Source organism: Papaver somniferum, chromosome 5 (genome assembly GCF_003573695.1).
Source record: "Papaver somniferum cultivar HN1 chromosome 5, ASM357369v1, whole genome shotgun sequence".
NCBI classification, from domain to species: Eukaryota; Viridiplantae; Streptophyta; class Magnoliopsida; order Ranunculales; family Papaveraceae; genus Papaver; species Papaver somniferum.
Window position 1 is genome coordinate 191,933,229 of NC_039362.1, and position 17,418 is coordinate 191,950,646.

General features: G+C 37.9%; 1 protein-coding gene and 1 pseudogene across 1 annotated transcript; both read left to right on the forward strand.

The window, feature by feature from the left end:
* The first annotated feature begins 7,186 nt into the window (after positions 1-7,186).
* On the forward strand, positions 7,187-10,530 carry LOC113278381 (annotated as a pseudogene).
* A 4,392-nt stretch (positions 10,531-14,922) lies between these two features.
* On the forward strand, positions 14,923-17,418 carry LOC113278382. Its single transcript, XM_026527238.1, has 4 exons — positions 14,923-15,307; positions 15,452-15,493; positions 16,115-16,259; positions 16,922-17,418. Exons 2-4 carry the CDS (start codon positions 15,459-15,461, stop codon positions 17,186-17,188), a joined length of 447 nt encoding a protein of 148 aa, XP_026383023.1. The 5' UTR covers positions 14,923-15,307; positions 15,452-15,458; the 3' UTR covers positions 17,189-17,418.

A 17,418-nucleotide genomic window follows, 5' to 3' on the forward strand; every position in this document is an offset into this window, starting at 1 on the left:
CATGGAAATTAATAAAACCTATATTAAATTTCAACTTCTGACATGCAAATCCAAACTTTTCATGCGGCGAATAGGAAAATTTTGTGGTTGGTTTACGATTAGAGTAATTCTACACCTAGTTGACGAAAAACTCTTAATTTTTCTGAAGACATGGCTTGTTCCAATAAAGTATTGTTTTACAGAGACGTAAATGCGTATGTTTTAGTGCAAGCGAATATATACCCTTTTTATGGATATATATGACTGGCCAGGCAAGTGACGCACAATGATTGCGCGTTACAGTATTGCATCCCAAGTCAGTGATGCATAAAGGTTGCGCGTTACCATGTAGACTGTCAAGTGATGAGATAGCAAGATCCTGCAGGGCCAGTGGCGCGAAAAGGTAGCGCTAGAAATTTGGATAAGTAATGAAGCTTATTGGCGGACACAATGAAGCTTCATTGAGGGAAAGGCAAGGAAAGGCCAAAATTGACAGATGCAACATGCGATGTTAGCATTAAGGCATATCCATGGAATTGAGTTGACCCAAACTCAAGGATGATGCAAGAAGGTAGAATAGGCCAAGAGTTGGTCTATGGCATTAGTTCAAAGATGGTCAAAGCTTAAATAATACAAACAAGATAGTAATGCAAGAGTGACATTGCTATTGTCGAACAAATTTGCTAAGTAAAGCATATGACACAAGAATAACCAAAATGATCTAAGGAAGTGGCCAAGATGATTGAACCACAACAGTGGGTGCAATATGGAGGTCAGGTTCAGTAAAGCGCAACAATTATACAATATGAAATCCGAGTTCAGTTAAGCGCAACAGTTGTGGAATATGGATCAAGTGACAGTTAGGAGTTGGTTATTGGATTTGCGAGCATGCCAATGAAGTGATACAAGTTATAACGATTATAAAGTGTGTTTATAACCATATTAGAGTGTTCATAACCAACAAGAACAAGTGTAGCACCAATCGGCGTGACAACACAAAAGGTGACAGTTGAAGTTGGCGGTTACGGAAACTACTTGGACACTTGGATGACCGAGGCTTGTGCAAGCGGTTGCACAGAAGTTTTGGCCCGATCTTAGTAGTATAAATAGTCTAAGAATCAATAATATTGATGTTGTTCAATTGAGAAAAAACCACTGATTTGTAGAAAGTGATAGACATTCACCAAAATTTGAAGTTGACATTATATAATTTTCTAGAAGAATGAAGAAACCAAAACAAACCAGTCCACCCGGTATAAATGACTTGTTTTCTATCATTTTCCAAAAATATTCGGAGGGAACGGGCCGACAGAGAAGCCCGATTTGCAAGAGGGACTTTCTCGTGAGGGGTGAAGGAAAATGTTTATTTTGAATTTTAATAAAAAACAAGGTGTTGCGTAAAGATTGCTCTAAGTGGATGACCCACCGGTGGACACATCCCTTGTGGGACCCACACAACTCACTTAACTACGACACACAAGCATCGACGTGTCTAATGTACAAGGATAATTATCCCTTGTTTAGTCGGCTAATCCCATCTCCATTTAAACTTCACCTGTATACATACATGTATATACAACTTCGAGTATGAAGATGAAATAAAACAAAACGTTCCCAGTTCTCTTCTCGTCTATCTTTTCATTTTCATTATCTTGTATTACACCAACAGTTCTAGCTTGGTGAAATGATACACATGCTCCTTACTGTGTTGAAAGATGAGTCGGTAATAATACAACACGTTATCAACACGAATAGCTCGATGTCGCCAATTGATAAACCAGTGTTCGACGATGTTTATGCCGAGCTGACGGGAATGATACCCACAAATCCATATAATCAACTTCACAATTTATATTTGTGTTTTGAGTTAAATTTGTGTTTTTGATTATATATGTGAATAGTAGTACTGACTCTGTTGCTTTTATTGATCAGGGTAGTAACACTATTAATGAAGGCAAATTGTTCTACAAGTATTGTAAACTTGTACGGATGTTTTTGGGTAAGTGCGGGAAGGTGAGAACCACGTCTCCGTAAACTTTAATAATTTTCCGCTATATTATTTTTGTTATGGTACTTGCGGTTTTAATACCGGCGAAGCGAGAAATTGTTGTATCCCTAAAGGATAACATAAATTTAATTTCTCTTGCTCTAAATATTCTCCATAGATTTTGAAATAATTCCACCAGAAGCTGGAATTTCGTCTAGCATAGTATGGATGCGAAAGGCACGGCCCGCTAGGCGTTCGGTCCCAGAAGTGACCCGTTATAAAAGTGCTAGTCGTTCTTATTGGCGGTCCCTGAAGTGACCAACTAGGAAACTTTTCCATAAAGAGTGTATCCATTTGTACACTTGTAAATTAATATTTCGTTGGCTATGAAGGTGACAAAATTGGAGATTTGTTGATATTGTATTAGTGCCATATTTGTTTGGATGTTTATCCTTTGTTTTAAGTTTTGTCTATTTTCTTTGCTTATTTTTGTTAGTAATGGATTCCAGAAGCAATCCATGAGATGTTGTCGGCTCCATAAGCAGTCCAACATATATTTTGTGCCTTCCTATAATAATCCAAAATTTATGGGTTCCAGCAGTAATCCATAAAGTAGACTCCAGAAGTGGTCTACCGAAATAGTTGGATTCCAGGAATTAACCACGAATTCTTGGGTTCCCGAAGTAGCCCATGGTTACGTAATAATATTGTTAATGGCTTATTAATGTATGTCTCTCGTCCAACTGTGACATCGGATATGGATTCCTGAAGTAATCTATCCATTTTAAATAGACGATAGAGATATTTGTGTCTAAACAAGGGAACAACAAACACAAATTTTTTCGAACCATTTCTGTAACCTTGTAGAGGTTTTGGGAAATGTGAAATGACATTTCGGGTTCGAATAATATGATAGACGGATCCGGAATAGCGTGTATCATTTTGGTGATATAACAGTCATCTTTATTAACGCCTTATAATATTCCGGATTCCTGAAGAATCTATTGAGTTTTTGAGAATATTTGGCGTTACCACCTTGAAACGATAAACGAGCATTTTTATGGAGTATTTTGTTACTTCATTTGTTTTGGTGCCAGAAGCACATCGTAAAGAAACGTAAGGCTTTCTTTTATGGGGTGTGCCATAGGAGCATTCGAATAGTCGAGTTCCATGTTGTCATTAGCCAGAAGTTTAATGACCCTTGAATTATTCATGCTCAGGCATGATCAGTATGGACACCAAAGTTCTACCAAGATGAGTAGACGATTCAAAATGCTCATGGACATCCTTTACAGAACCTGAAGCTTCTATTAGATAAGGATGTAGATTGTGTTATTGGTACCTGAGACAATTAGTTGTTAAATTGCATTATCATTAACATTATGGTAACCCATTACTGAATCACCAACATTAACTCCTAGAAAGGATTCAAGGTGGAAATTGCAGGACTTATTTACCCTGCAATATGGACAATGATTTCAGTACTTTAATGTATTGATAGACACATCTACTAGATGGTCTCTTGTTATATTAACACGTAATGTTAGGTTTTGCCGAACTGTTTGTGCAAATCTAGTGGTTGCGTATCAATTTTTTAACTTTCCACTTAAGTCCATTTATCTTGGTGGTAAATTCAGAGGCTTTTGATACTTTGCCTTCAGTTGGTATTATGTCGAGCACTAAATTGCACATGTGCATACTAAACCCGATATAGTTGAGTCCTTTATTTAAGCATATTTAGTTGATTGCTCGACCAACTATTTACCATCAATACTGTTTTGGATGCAACCTTATATTTCGTGTTTTGTCTATAGCGTCACCTAATTATATATGTTGGCTCCAGTTCATAAGACATTTAAAAACCTGAGCTGGTAATGTCTTATTGAAGATGAGACTGTATTCCCGCCGTTAGGGGGAGGAAGTAAGCCGTTACAAGGAACGGCGTGTAATGGCTCATCTTTTGTCGATCCTGCAGTTGTATTTGGGATACCTATTGTGTAGTTAAATTAAAACCAAAAACTATCATGAGCAGAATTGTCTTTGAAAATAGGCAATTATGGAACCAAAGGCTTCCAGAAATAAGATAATAATGTTTCCGCCATGATCAGGAAAACTAAAATGCCACCAGAAGTTGGCATGACAACCCGCCACCAGAAGTTTGGCAAGAGTAGGGTTGATAACCTTTAAGGTTCTCCCACTTTAGTCAGGGGGAGAAACGCCACCATAAAAGGATGGTGCAAATTATGATAACCTAAAAGGTTTTCCCGCCTTAACCAGGGGGAGAAAAACTGCCACCTGAATATGGCACGTATTATGTCGACAAATTTAAGGGCTTTTCCCTTGAAGTCATAGAGATGACAGACACCACCTAAAGGTTGCAGTAAGCAATGTCGACAATTCAATAGGTTATCTGATTAAGTGTTTATCCTGAACAAAGGAACTATGGATGCCACTAGAACTGGCGTGAGACATCTTCTTTGTTTTCTCACACCAAGATATTGGATGTAATTGAGGTGTTAAACATTACTCATGATTAGAACACATAGCTGAAGTAGCTTTTGAAAAATATTCTCCGTCACTTGTTTGAGAATGCAGATACGAGAAGTTATCACAACAGGTTGAATCATGCATCTCGCCGTGATCAAGTCGTGTGTTAAAACACACGTGAGGCCTGAATAACCGCCTCATATATGCCTCTTAAAAGAAATTCCAATCACTTTTCTAATATGTAGTGCTCTTGAAGAGAGACACAGATAGTGCTCGTGGAGACTATCAAAATATGATCCACGTTCTCTAAGTTTGAAACTCCTTATTGAAGATGAGGATATGATAAAGCCCATGAAGTGGCGCTGGTACCAGTCTGTAAAATTTTCTTGAATGTGCATGCACCGGAGAATGTGCTAAATCATATATGATTGTCGATTACTGTTTACAATAATGGTTGTGTACCCCTCTGTAGAGGAACATCGACATTGTGATTGGTAGACATATGACATGTTAGCTCAAACTAAGGTAGAAGATGGAATCTCTCGAAAAAGCGCGATGTTCGGATCCGACTCACACCGTAAAATTGTGAGGCCTGAAAATTACAGGTTGGTGTTTGAGATTAAGCGCAGAGAGAATAGTATTATCGTTTTAAGTGCGATTGAGGGTTTCCTGCTGAACCCCAGGATTGGTTCTATAAAACGAAAAATATTCTCCTAATATAGATGAAATTTAGTGTGGTAGTCACTAAAGGACTCATATTGCATCTTGTTATGACTAGTAATTGTAATGAATCCCTGAAGGATTCGAGGTTCTCTGACTCAGGTAGCCAGCCACCCGACGTTGTGAATTATGTCAGGCTTGAAATTTAGTCATAATCACCATTTTGAATAGTAGAATCTTATGAACAATCCTTTGTGTATTTTATTTTCTTGGTATAAGGTTAAAATCCGGATGAAATGATGATATCATTTTTGACTTCTGAAAGAACCCTTCGTAGCGCTAAAATCCACGCTTGAACTAGATTTTTGAGATCTCGCTGAAATCAAAATATTTGCTCGACCTGAAGTTCGAGGACATGCTAGCATAATAAAACTCGCCTGTATATACCAGAGTATCTAGTTTTGATACTCGTAATACTTATCGTGCTTCTAAATTAACACAATTACTGGGAAGTGATCGATCTATATGATACGTACGTTAAATTTATGGTCCAGAAGTACCATACATGGATATAATGCATGAATTATCTTGTGTTTTCTAACTTTTATTTTGCAGGTTACACTTTTAGATGCTGAAATTGATTCTACGGTATTTATGAGTTTACAAAAGGCCTTTCATTGTTATGCCTGAAGATAAAGCGGAAAATAAATTGGTGTGCAATGGACTGAGGATTTAAATGCGAGGTGTACAATGGAAATTTTGCACCCGACGCAAGACCTGCAGTCAATCCTCCATAAACTGCAAATGGTAAAACGGTTTTCTGAAGGCTATATAATGTTTGCACCACCAGCCGCTTTAAGAAGTCATGCTTCAGGGGGAGTAAGCTCGTAGAATCTTTGGCTGGACTAAAATGCGTTGTACTCTTTTTCCTTCACTAAGGTTTTGTCCCAATGGGTTTTCCTTGTGAAGGTTTTAACGAGGCATCATATGTGTATGCAGCACTGTTATTGGGCGACGTCCGTTGTACTCTTTTCCTTTGGTCTGGTTTTGTCCCACGTGGTTTTCCAGACGAGGTTTTTAATGAGGCAACATTTGCATCAACGTCGACATTATTTTGAATTCTAGGCGCTCAGGTTTTGTCCCAAGTGGTTTTCCTGACGCAGGCGTGTAGGTTTTGTCCCAAGTGGTTTTCCTAACGCATATCTGTCGGAGGAAGTATTTCCTGGCACTCAGGTTTTTGTCCCAAGTGGTTTTTTCCTTATACAATTCTGACGGAAGTCATGGCGATGACCAAACCCACTCCAAGTTCAGGTTTTTCCTAAATGTTTTTCCTGACACAGTTTCGACGATATGAGAAAATGTGTGACTACCATCATCACTTTAAATCTACCGATGTTGTACTCTTTTTTCTTCGACCAGTTTTTATCCAAGTTGGATTTTTCTGGCAAGGTTTTGACAAGGCAACAAATTTTTGTTTGGGTTTTGTCCCATCGGGTTTTACCAACGAAGCTTTAACAAGACAACGTTCCTAGGATGGTGGTCGAAGGGGGAGTTTTACATGAATATGTTGTTTTAACAAAGGGAGAAATTTTGCGAAGACAATCGTCACCTCAAAGTAACCAGTTACTTTTGGAACAACAGTCATTGAAGTAAGAACATTAATTCAAGTTGGAGTTTTCAGAACAGTGGATCATTGGAGTGTTGCGTAAAGATTGCTCTAAGTGGCTGACCCACCGGTGGACACATCCCTTGTGGGACCAACACAACTCACTTAACTACGACACACAAGCATCGACGTGTCTAATGTACAAGGATAATTATCCCTTGTTTAGTCGGCTAATCCCATCTCCATTTAAACTTCACCTGTATATATACATGTATATACAACTTCGAGTATGAAGATGAAATAAAACAAAACGCTCCCACGTTCTCTTCTCGTCTATCTTTTCATTTTCATTATCTTGTATTACACCAACAGTTCTAGCTTGGTGAAATGATACACATGCTCCTTGATGTATTGAAAGATGAGTCGGTAATAATACAACACAAGGCAATTCTGTTTCCCCCCTACTCTTGTTTTTGTTGTCACCGACTTACTAGGGTTTGTGAGAGAGAGTGGTTGAGAAATCTACATTACGGTTTTGACTTCTCAGAAAATTAGGGCATAGAGATAATCTTTCCAGAATATTTTAAAGAATCTGCTCTAGGGTTTCAATCTTTCATCAATATCCAACAAGGTTAGTCCAGTAATGTGATTTTTTTTTTCTGGATTTTTTTCTTCTTCTGAAATTGGATTCTTGAAAATGGGTTTCTTTTAGATTTTTCGTAAAATTCGAAGTTAACATGTTTCTTGGATCCATTTTGGTTTTCTTGAGTAGTTGCATTATATAGTCTTGTTATGAGAAATGTCTGGTGGGTGTTTTTGAAACCTTGTTGTTAGGCGCTAGGGCTTTGATGATGAAATGCGAATTGTTGAATATGATTGAAGTCGGAGTGAACTTATCACATGTTGTTAGATTGAGGAATCTCTGGTTTTTGCAGGATTTTTTGTTTGTTTGTATTTTTAGGTTTGCTGATTGGGTTGTTGAAGGGGATAGTAAAATGTGAAGAAGGGATAGTAACTTATGTTAAAGGATTTGGTCGATGTAGAACATCAATTGACCAAGTGCTTACCTGAATAAGACCGCTGCTTGAATTTACCTTTGCTATGAATTTCTGTTGTTTATTGTGTCTAGTACATGATGAAGGGTATACAGAACAAACATTGTATTGGATACTAGCAAATAGAAATTGAAGTTGACATGATATAATTCTCTAGAAATTGCTCATATGGCTAACTTTTATATCCATTTTGGTTTTCTAGAGTAGTTCAATGTAGTTTTTGTAGTCTCACTATAAAAAATATCTGGTGGGTGATTTTGAACTTTTTGTCCCTGTTGTTGTTGTTGATGTGTGGCTCTTTAGGAGTTAGCGTTGGATGTCTAATATGATTCAAGTAGGAGTGAACTTATCCCATGTTGTTAGATGAAGGAATCTGTGTTTTATTTGTGGAGTATAAAACAAATGACGTTATTTCCACGATTCTTTGTATTTTTTGAAGTTACTAATTTGGTTTGCAGATAATCTGGTATCATACTGATAGAACTATATGATGAATTCGGTATTACCTAGTTTCTTGGTTAGCATGAGTTGATAAGAAAATGGTAAGATTGAGGAAGCCATATTATAGACACTGGAATGACGACTGTATAAATATTGTGAACTGCAGTATCTGTTTTGCACAAGTGTACTCAGGAGAAAGCGGATCGCTAATACAGTCATATTTGACTTTTATTCTAACCATGGGCCTCTCACATGTGCGTATAATACCCGAGGGTTCACGGCTATGAACCTGACTCAGTAGTTATATCTGATATCTGAATCTGAGTTTTAGCACATGACCTGCGCCTCATCTCCCACGTGTTTTTTGACTTACTTCTGTAGTTGCAGTTTTTTCTTTTGTTGGTACATGTCTTCTGATTTTCTTCTTTTTGTAGTCTGGAAATTCCTTGGTTTGCATGCGTTGATAAAAAATAATCTAAGATTAAGGAGGTCCTATTGTAGACACTGGAATGACGACTGCATAGATACTTAGAACTGCAGTATCTGTCTAAAGTGGACACTGGAAAGATCTGCGTCTTTTCCTTGTTTTTTTCTTCGTATTTCACTGCGAAGTTTTTTTCTCGTTTTTGTCTTTGCTTGAGTTTTAACTGGGTGTGTCCAAATTAGGTTTTCTGTTTCCAGAGTTATTCTTAGATACTTCTTTCACAAGAGTTTTCCAGTTATTTGTTCATGATATTATCTTTTTTATTAATGGTAGGGTTTGAAGAGTTTAAAGGAAGCAATGTCTGCATCAACAGTCGCAAATCCTGCAGCTGCAGTGAATAGCAATAGCCCTTCCTTGTCACAGGGTTCAAGGAGAAGAACTGTTACGGTTATGGAAAAGAAATCTTCCAACTTTGAGAGAGTTGAAGAAGGTGGTGGTGGAGTTTCTGAACCTGTTAGGAATGGGGAAGGGAGGGATCTGATCCATACCATCAGGGGAGAAACTCCACTTGATAGAGAGAGAAACTTATCATCATCTGTGCAAGTGAAGAAAGGTCTTGGGGACTCCACAATTTCCCCTCGTCGTAAGAAAGTCGTGTCTAGATCCCCTGAGAAACCCTTATGGAGAACTCTACTCATTGTTTTTGCCAAGAATTTGGTACTTCTTCTTGTACTTTGTTGGGCTTGTGCAAATGATTCGGAATTTGGCTCTTCAATCTAGGGATGGTGTTGTTTCTTCAGATATCGAGGGTCGAATTGCGGAGGTGGAGAAGTTTCTGAAGACAACTACAAAGATGATGCAAGTTCAAGTGGAAGTCGTGGAAAGGAAGATTGAGAGTGAAGTTGGTGGTTTAAGAAGAGAAATTACTAAAAAAGTTGAAGAAAAAGGTGTCAAGTATGAGACTGAGTTGAAAAGGTTAGAAGCTAAGGCGGATGAATTGGGTAAATCTTTTGCTGAGTTGAAGGATAGTGGAATATTTACGAAGGAAGACTTTGATAGATTTTTGGATGATTTTAAGAAGAACAATGCTGATGGAAGCGAAAAAGAAATAAGTTTGGATGATATCAGGGCTTTTGCTAAGGAGATCGTTGAAAAAGAAATTGAGAAACATGCAGCGGATGGACTTGGAATGGTTGATTATGCATTAGCTTCTGGGGGAGGCTGGGTACTTGACCATTCTGAACCCTTCATGAATACAAAAGGTTCAGGTTGGCTTCCTTTTAGGAAACAGTATGGAGCTCATCATGATGCACGAAGGGTATTGGAACCGAGTTTTGGGGAGCCAGGTAAATGTTTTTCTCCCCAAGGAAGGTCTGGGTATGTGGTAATAAAGCTGAGGACATCAATTATTCTGGAAGCTGACTGTGGAACATGTTTCTAAGAGCGTAGCTTATGACAGATCGATTGCTCCAAAGGACATCCGTGTCTCTGGCTGGTATCAAACAAGTGAGGCTGTTGCTGCTGGTGGTGGTGCTGACTTATCTCGTCAGGATGAGAAGAAGATGTTTATTCTGTCTGAGTTTGTTTATGATCTTGACAGAAGTAGTGCTCAAACCTTCAAAGTGGACTCAGGAGAAAACCGGATTGTTAATACAGTCAGATTTGACTTTGATTCGAACCATGGAGGCCCTCATATGTGCATATACCGCCTGAGGGTTCATGGCCATGAACCTGACTCAGTAGCTACATCTGAATCTGAGTTATAGCACATGACCAGCGACTCATCTCCCACACGTGTGTATGACTTACTTTCTTAGTTAAAAGTTCTTTCTTTTGTTGGTCTGTGTCTTCTGCTTTTAATCTTTTTGTAGTCTGAAAACTCTTGCATCTGCGCGCCGACGTCTTAAACTCCTGATCTTGTAAATATTTTACTATCTTTTTGCCGCTAGCACGACTTGTTTTAGATTGCGTCTTTCTTGGATGTTTTGTGCATCTCAGAGATCTTAGTTATGGATAGATCGTACTTTGTGAATATTAAGCAGAAGTTCTGGAGGAAATCACTTGTTATGTGCAGTTATTTACTGGTTCAGTTTGGTTTACTTGCAGCAACATTAGGTGTCGTCGACTGATTTGCTGATTTGAGCTTGCGGAGCCGTATTTACCTATTCCTCTATCGGCCATGCCGCAAAATGTGTGGCAGGGAATGTGTTCAGCTAACTACTTGTCTAAATACAAGTTTGTGAACTCAATGATTGTGTCATGTACCCTGTATTGGAGGGGAGTGCCCATATCATATCTGTGTAGGTAGTTGGTAGTATTTAGTCAGTTGTAATGGGTGGTTTAGATTAGCCCACTTGGATAGTCCGTGGACGTCAGATATTGAGAGAGTGAGTATTTATTCTCAAGTCTGTGTAATGAAACATTAAGCAAATTATTAATCAAATTAGAACTTTGTTCTTCTTAGGCTGTGTTCTTTGAACTCAGAGGCTTGATTCTCACGAATCAAGAGAGGTTTATCCTCAATTTATCATTCCAATCCTGTCATTGTACTTAGGTGCATGACAATTGGTATCAGAGCCGTTTTTTCCTGAGAAATCATGGTTGATGAGATGAATTTACAGGAGTAAAAATGGGCATATATGAATGGGAAATTGGTACCCATAGTGAAGTTGGAACGACTAGCAACGGAGGATTTAGACACTTGTCGATGGTGGTATCGGTTTTACATGGAAAAGAGTATATCTCCAGATCGAGAGAAATCCATTCGGAAGTGGTCAAAATTGATGAACAAGACATTGAAGAAGTTGATATCAATTATGTTTATTAGGTATACTTCTTCAGCTCATCAGCCTCCTTGCAGAGTGAAAGTCGCTGCATCATCTGTTGATGAATTTTCAGAATTGATTCCCACTTTTTTCTTTGAAGAAGTTTCAACTGTGGTTAACTCAATTCCTTCAGCTATCGACGAAGAAGAGGATTCTCTCAATTCAGGGTTGATTCCTTCAATTTTCCTTGATGGAAAGAATGATTTGTCTGTTGATCAGAGTTTTCCGTTTGATAAAGTGGCAAAATCTGATGTTTTTGAAGGAAATAGGTTAAGTGAATTCCAAATTTGGGAAGTACAGCAGCCAAGAAACAATGGCCTAACTGAACTAATTGTGAGAAATGGCGTCCAAATTTTTTCTGAGGCCTATACAAATGTTCACTGTTTGACCAAGTTACTCTTTCTCTACAACAAATTTCTAGGTATGGCTTGTATCCACTTCAAACTTGATGATTCTCGTAGTATATTTGATCGTGGTAAGTATTTTCGAACATTGATTCTTAGCTCTGGGTTTAATTCAAATTATGGGTTTCTAGATTCGATCATTCATGTGTTTGCTAATGATACTGAAATTCGAAATGATAGTAACCTGCTCATTAAAATGTCTAAGAGCGAAACTGGGAGTTTGAGCAGTGATATATATGATTTTCTCTTACAACTTCATCAAGGTAAGATGTTTGTAAAAACACTTCCAATGGATATGTGTGTTTGGAGCACAAAATTTTTTCTCAACCACACACTGCATACTAGGTTGTCTTATAGCCGTTGTTTCAAGTATGCTGCTATAGTATTTGATTGTGGGAAGGGGTTTGAACTAATTCAGGGACTTTCATATTCTGTGGATAACTATGCAGTTGGTTTTGGTCTCCCTGAGTCTGGCTCAAATGTTCTTGCGTGTACAACTTATCATGGTGGAATTTGCTTATATATTTACTTTGTCTATATTTTCTCCCTCTTTCACCGTGACAAGGGGTTCGATAGCTCACTTTTAAAGACATACCACAATGAAAAATTTGTTCATAGGCTAATTAATATGCATGAGTTCGAATCAGATTCTTCGTTTTGTGCTTCACTTCTACTGATGTTTGTTAAAACTGGTAACAATGATGATAGTAGTAAGTTGTTTGCACAACTTTTACAAGAAAATAGTTTCACAACGAGTACTTATATGTCTCTGTGGATGCTCATGTTTGAGATTGAGCATGTTAATGTCCAGCTGAAGTATGTGTTGTCTGAGGTGCTTTCGGGTTGTCGATTTGAGTCTTGGGGTGTTGATTTTTTCCGAAATCTTCAAGAGGTTTTTAAGCCAGCAACTGAATGGATGGGCTTCTCGTCCCTTTCAAGTTTACGGATCACATCGACAGCTATTCAACCATGGTCGTCTCAGCTGTGTATGCAATATCAAACAAAGAGAGGCTATGGGAGGATGCTGATGATCCAACTTGTGCTCATTCTTCCGCATGCTCCAATTGTGTCCAAGTTAATGGATTTATTAAAATGTAAATACAAATTGAATTCTACAGGTCTAGAGAGTGTTACACATTTGTGGATGTTGGAAGGATACTTGAGGTGGAAATTCCGATTGGTTCCATCTGGTTGGTGGAGAATAACAAGTGGTGTTGTTTTCACTTGGGTTTTTACTAAGCTACTTGAAGAATCTAGTAAATTTCCTGAGAGTGCATCTTGGAATTTCTGGAATGTTGGAGTTGATCATCTCTTGCAGATAAACATGGGAAAGGTAGGTTACAACTTCATTGTGGATGTATATAACTTCGCTCTTCTCGATTCTGTCTGCAGTCTGTTTGATCGTGGGAAAGAGACCATCCTTCTCCTAGGGGTTTCTTATTTTGCTGCTCTTGATTCTAAGTTTGGGCATCGAATGAAGATGCGAAGTGGTGGGATTCAGAATGCTTATCAACACTTTGTGGTCATGAGTGATGCAACTCAGATGTTGATCAAGGCCTGGGAACGGGGCGAAGCTTTTCTTTATGGAACTGAAGTGTGGGTTACTTGTGGGGATTGCAGTTCATTACTGTGCATTATTATATGTTCTTCCACCTTGTTTAACGAATTTAATATGTGTGCCCTTCGATACTTTCTTTATATTTTATCCGGTGTTAGTCGATCTGCAAGTGGGAGCTCTAGTTCTTCGTGTATGTGCACAGTTAAAGGGGATTTTAGCATATCAAGAAACAACATATTATTGTTGGGCCAAATTTCTTATAAGGAGCACGAGAATTCAGGTCTTGTTCATGGGGTTTCATTTTCGATATTTGTGGATGCTAATGTGTGAGATTAAGAATGTTCATGAGTTGTCTCATCAAATGCTTGAAATGTGGAAGGAGGATTATTTCTGGATAGATATTTTAGTAAGCAAAGTGGGGACTAAGGTTTTACCCTTGGTTGTTCAAGCTCTGAATGGGTATTGGCTGTTTTGGGACTATTTGAAGTGGAAGTTCAAGTTGTACTCTACAAGCCTGTGGAATGTGGGTCACAATACTTGCAAACAGTTTATGAAGGCAGTCTTGAATTCAGCTGGTAATTATCACTACCTGCTGCTTACTCATGTGACCTACGGGAGCCTTATTGTTCAAGGGGAAGCTGGGTTGATTTATCAACCAATGGGAGGCTATATCAAGCTAGAATTCTATGACAGAATGGTGACAATTCAGCTGATGTTTCTTTACACTCCATCGATGTTTGTGCTGGTGGCTTTCTTGAGATGGAATTTGTTCTCAACAAGATTTTGCAATACTGAAGGTGTTATGGAGTTATGCTTTTGCAGCCCATCCATAGTCTCTGTATTCCACATCCTGAAAATGTTAAGGATGGCGGTCTTTGCGAGGCGGGACTTCAAGTTGTTTCCAATTTTTGCAGTGGTTCATTTAACTCTCATCCTTGAGGACAAGGATGTGCTGAAGAAGAAGGGAATGTCATGTACCCTGTATTGGAGGGGAGTGCCCATATCATATCTGTGTAGGTAGTTGGTAGTATTTAGTTAGTTGTAATGGGTGGTTTAGATTAGCCCACTTGGATAGTCCGTGGACGTCAGATATTGAGAGAGTGAGTGAGTATTTATTCTCAAGTCTGTGTAATGAAACATTAAGCAAATTATTAATCAAATTAGAACTTTGTTCTTCTTAGGCTGTGTTCTTTGAACTCAGAGGCTTGATTCTCACGAATCAAGAGAGGTTTATCCTCAATTTATCATTCCAATCCTGTTATTGTACTTAGGTGCATGACAGATTGTTACTGTTTGTTTATTGTATTACTCCATCCATCTAGGAAAAGTAATGTTGTCACTATTTAAATTGGCTATTGATTGATATTACTCGATCCGTTTAGGAGAAGTGGTATTTTTACTTTTCAGTAAAATTTGGCTATTTTCAGGTAAAAATGAAAAAAATAAAAATAAAGGTATCATTCTTCCTGAAACAACTGTATTTTCTCTTTTTCTTTTTCTGGAGTGATCTCTTCGCAACCAAAAAAAACTTTTGCTTTCAATTTCTGGAAACTGCTTCTTTTCCAGAGGTGCTTTTGCTTCTGGTTGCCCAACAATAGCTAGTCTAGCCGGTCCAAAACCAGAGCAAAATCAGCTGGTTTAAAAGTTGCCCCCGAGTTAAACCAATTCCATCAATTTCTTCTGCATCCCTTCAAGGGTCAAGATTAAAATCCTTAACTGTGTGCAAATGCTCTCAAAATCTTAACACGCGGAATTATAAGAAGTAACCTAGAACCCAACCCCAATTTTTTCATCATTTAAACCATTTCTTTGGCAATTTCATCAGAATCATACATAGCTGGAGAAGTAGTGTGGACTGTCAAACTTTTGCTAAGGGTAGAGGTAGGCGTTTTTTCTTCTCCTTTTTATGTGGCTTTGGATTCGTACACTGTAATTGATTTAGGCTTTAGTACTATAAGCTGTTGATGCTTTGACTTTGTTCGATAAAATGTCTAACTGAAAAACATTGTGTAATTTCTGTCTCAGGATTTCCATGGCGAATTTACCCAACGCAGAGAAGTTTCTGAAGTAAGTTAAACCAAAACCCAACTCTGTGGTCAGTTTGTTCTCTTAATTTTGCACTTACTAGCCTATTGTTGGAAGTCAATATGTAAAATTTGAATTGGGGTTTAGGTGAATCTGAATTATTTCATTGAATGCTTGTAATGGCAATAAGATTTAACCTAGCTAGGTTAAATTTGGTTTATGTGGTTGTAGCATTTCTTAAGGTTGCAAAAATTATGTAATAACTGATAAGGCGGGATTGAAAAACTGAATAGCTAATAGGGGAATAACCAATGCGTTGCCAATGCTTGAGGGTCACATTTACTTTTACAAACTACTCAAGAAAGATATATACTCTTGATTTCTTGTGAAACATTCTTGAAATTGTCTATAGAAAGGAAAAGTTATACGGGTTTTTGATGAAAAGGAGGTGTTAGGTAACTAGTCCTGGCATGGTTGTATAGAGTTTGTGTATTAGTATCACAATAGTTTGTAAACTGGGCTCATTTGAATGTAATTTAAAGTTAAACATATCTGAATAAGAAAATCGAGCAAAGATTCTGTTATCTTTCACTATAAGATTTTTAGTTTTCTAAGATTCTTTTAGAAACTCTAGGAGAATTCTAATTTATGGTTTACAAGCAGAACAATCGGGATGGGGAAGAAAGATCGCTACTTTTGGAAGCAAATTGGCAAAGCTTTACTCTGCACGTATACGGTTTTTGGTTTGGCTTGGTGGTACAATGAAACATCTCCACTTGGTTGGTGGACACTTATGCCACGCCCTAAGGTAACAGACAGCTCCTTTACACATGAATCCTCTTCTTATCTATAATATTTAAAGGAGTTCCTGTAATAGTCTTGATAGAAGCTGCATCATTTTCTGGTCTCTAACGGTATTGTGTATAGTTGGTATTATGGTACATGCTTATAAGTTCCTGTAATAATCTTGATAGAAGCTGCATTTTCTGGTCTCAAATGGTATTGTGCATAGTTGGTATTATGATACATGCTTTGGAAATGCTGTTGCAACATAGTCGAGCGTATGCCATGGGTGAATAACTCAAGCCAGAAATCAGAATTTTCGGATCGTTTTCGTAACTTTCTTCAATTTTATATCTGCTCAATGCTCGTAACATACACATTTTGACTTTTGTGGACATGTATTTGAGACTGCTTTGAACTTTGAAGAGTAAACAGTTCTCCCTCTAGCTTTTGTTAGTAATTTTCAGTTTGTTCAGTTTTTGACCTCTGTCTAAACTAATAGGTGATGATATTACCTAATGCTGTTTATTTGAAACCTTTCATCTCGGATGATTTGGTGGATCCAACAACCAATTCATTCAATAAATGTTGTCTTGAGATCAGCCAATCTTGTTTGCAAGTCTTGATATTATTTTTTCCTCGAGAGTAAGAATGTAATCTCTAGATCATCTTCTCTTTGTATTTCAGGAAGAGAGAGAGATGGCTCATCTTTACGAGCGTAGGAAATATCCTTACCCAGGTGATGAAGAAGCAATGGAGCAGTTTGTTGCAAGTGGGGGCATGATCGGAACCACCATCAGTCCAAAAGGGTTTGTTGATTCTGGAAATGATTCCGACAACTTTCAGAAGCAATTACAGTCGAAGAAATTTGAACAAGAATCCTTGAAGTTGTGGTTCCGGATGAGGAATGAGGTCATTTCTGAACTCCAAGAGAAAGGGTTTGATGTTGAATAGCTGAAGTCATCGTCATCGAAAGACTACCCTGAATTATTGGAAGATATTTTGTTGTTTATACAGGATGTATTGAAACTACTTTCTCAAGAAATTGTGGAGGAATAATCAGAAACATGAGGTGTCATGTTGACATTTTGAGAACCTCTTTAGTAATTGTTGGTTCATTTGCCCTTGAGTTTTTGCAAACTTGAGATTTTACTGTTAATGCAATAGGGTACGAGTTTTCACAA

Coding starts and splice junctions, on each gene's coding strand:
- LOC113278382 (XM_026527238.1), top strand. CDS start 15,459: ATGGCGAATTTACCCAACGCAGAGAAGTTTCTGAA. Junction 15,494..16,114: donor AACGCAGAGAAGTTTCTGAA/GTAAGTTAAACC, acceptor GTTTACAAGCAG/AACAATCGGGATGGGGAAGA. Junction 16,260..16,921: donor CACTTATGCCACGCCCTAAG/GTAACAGACAGC, acceptor TTTGTATTTCAG/GAAGAGAGAGAGATGGCTCA.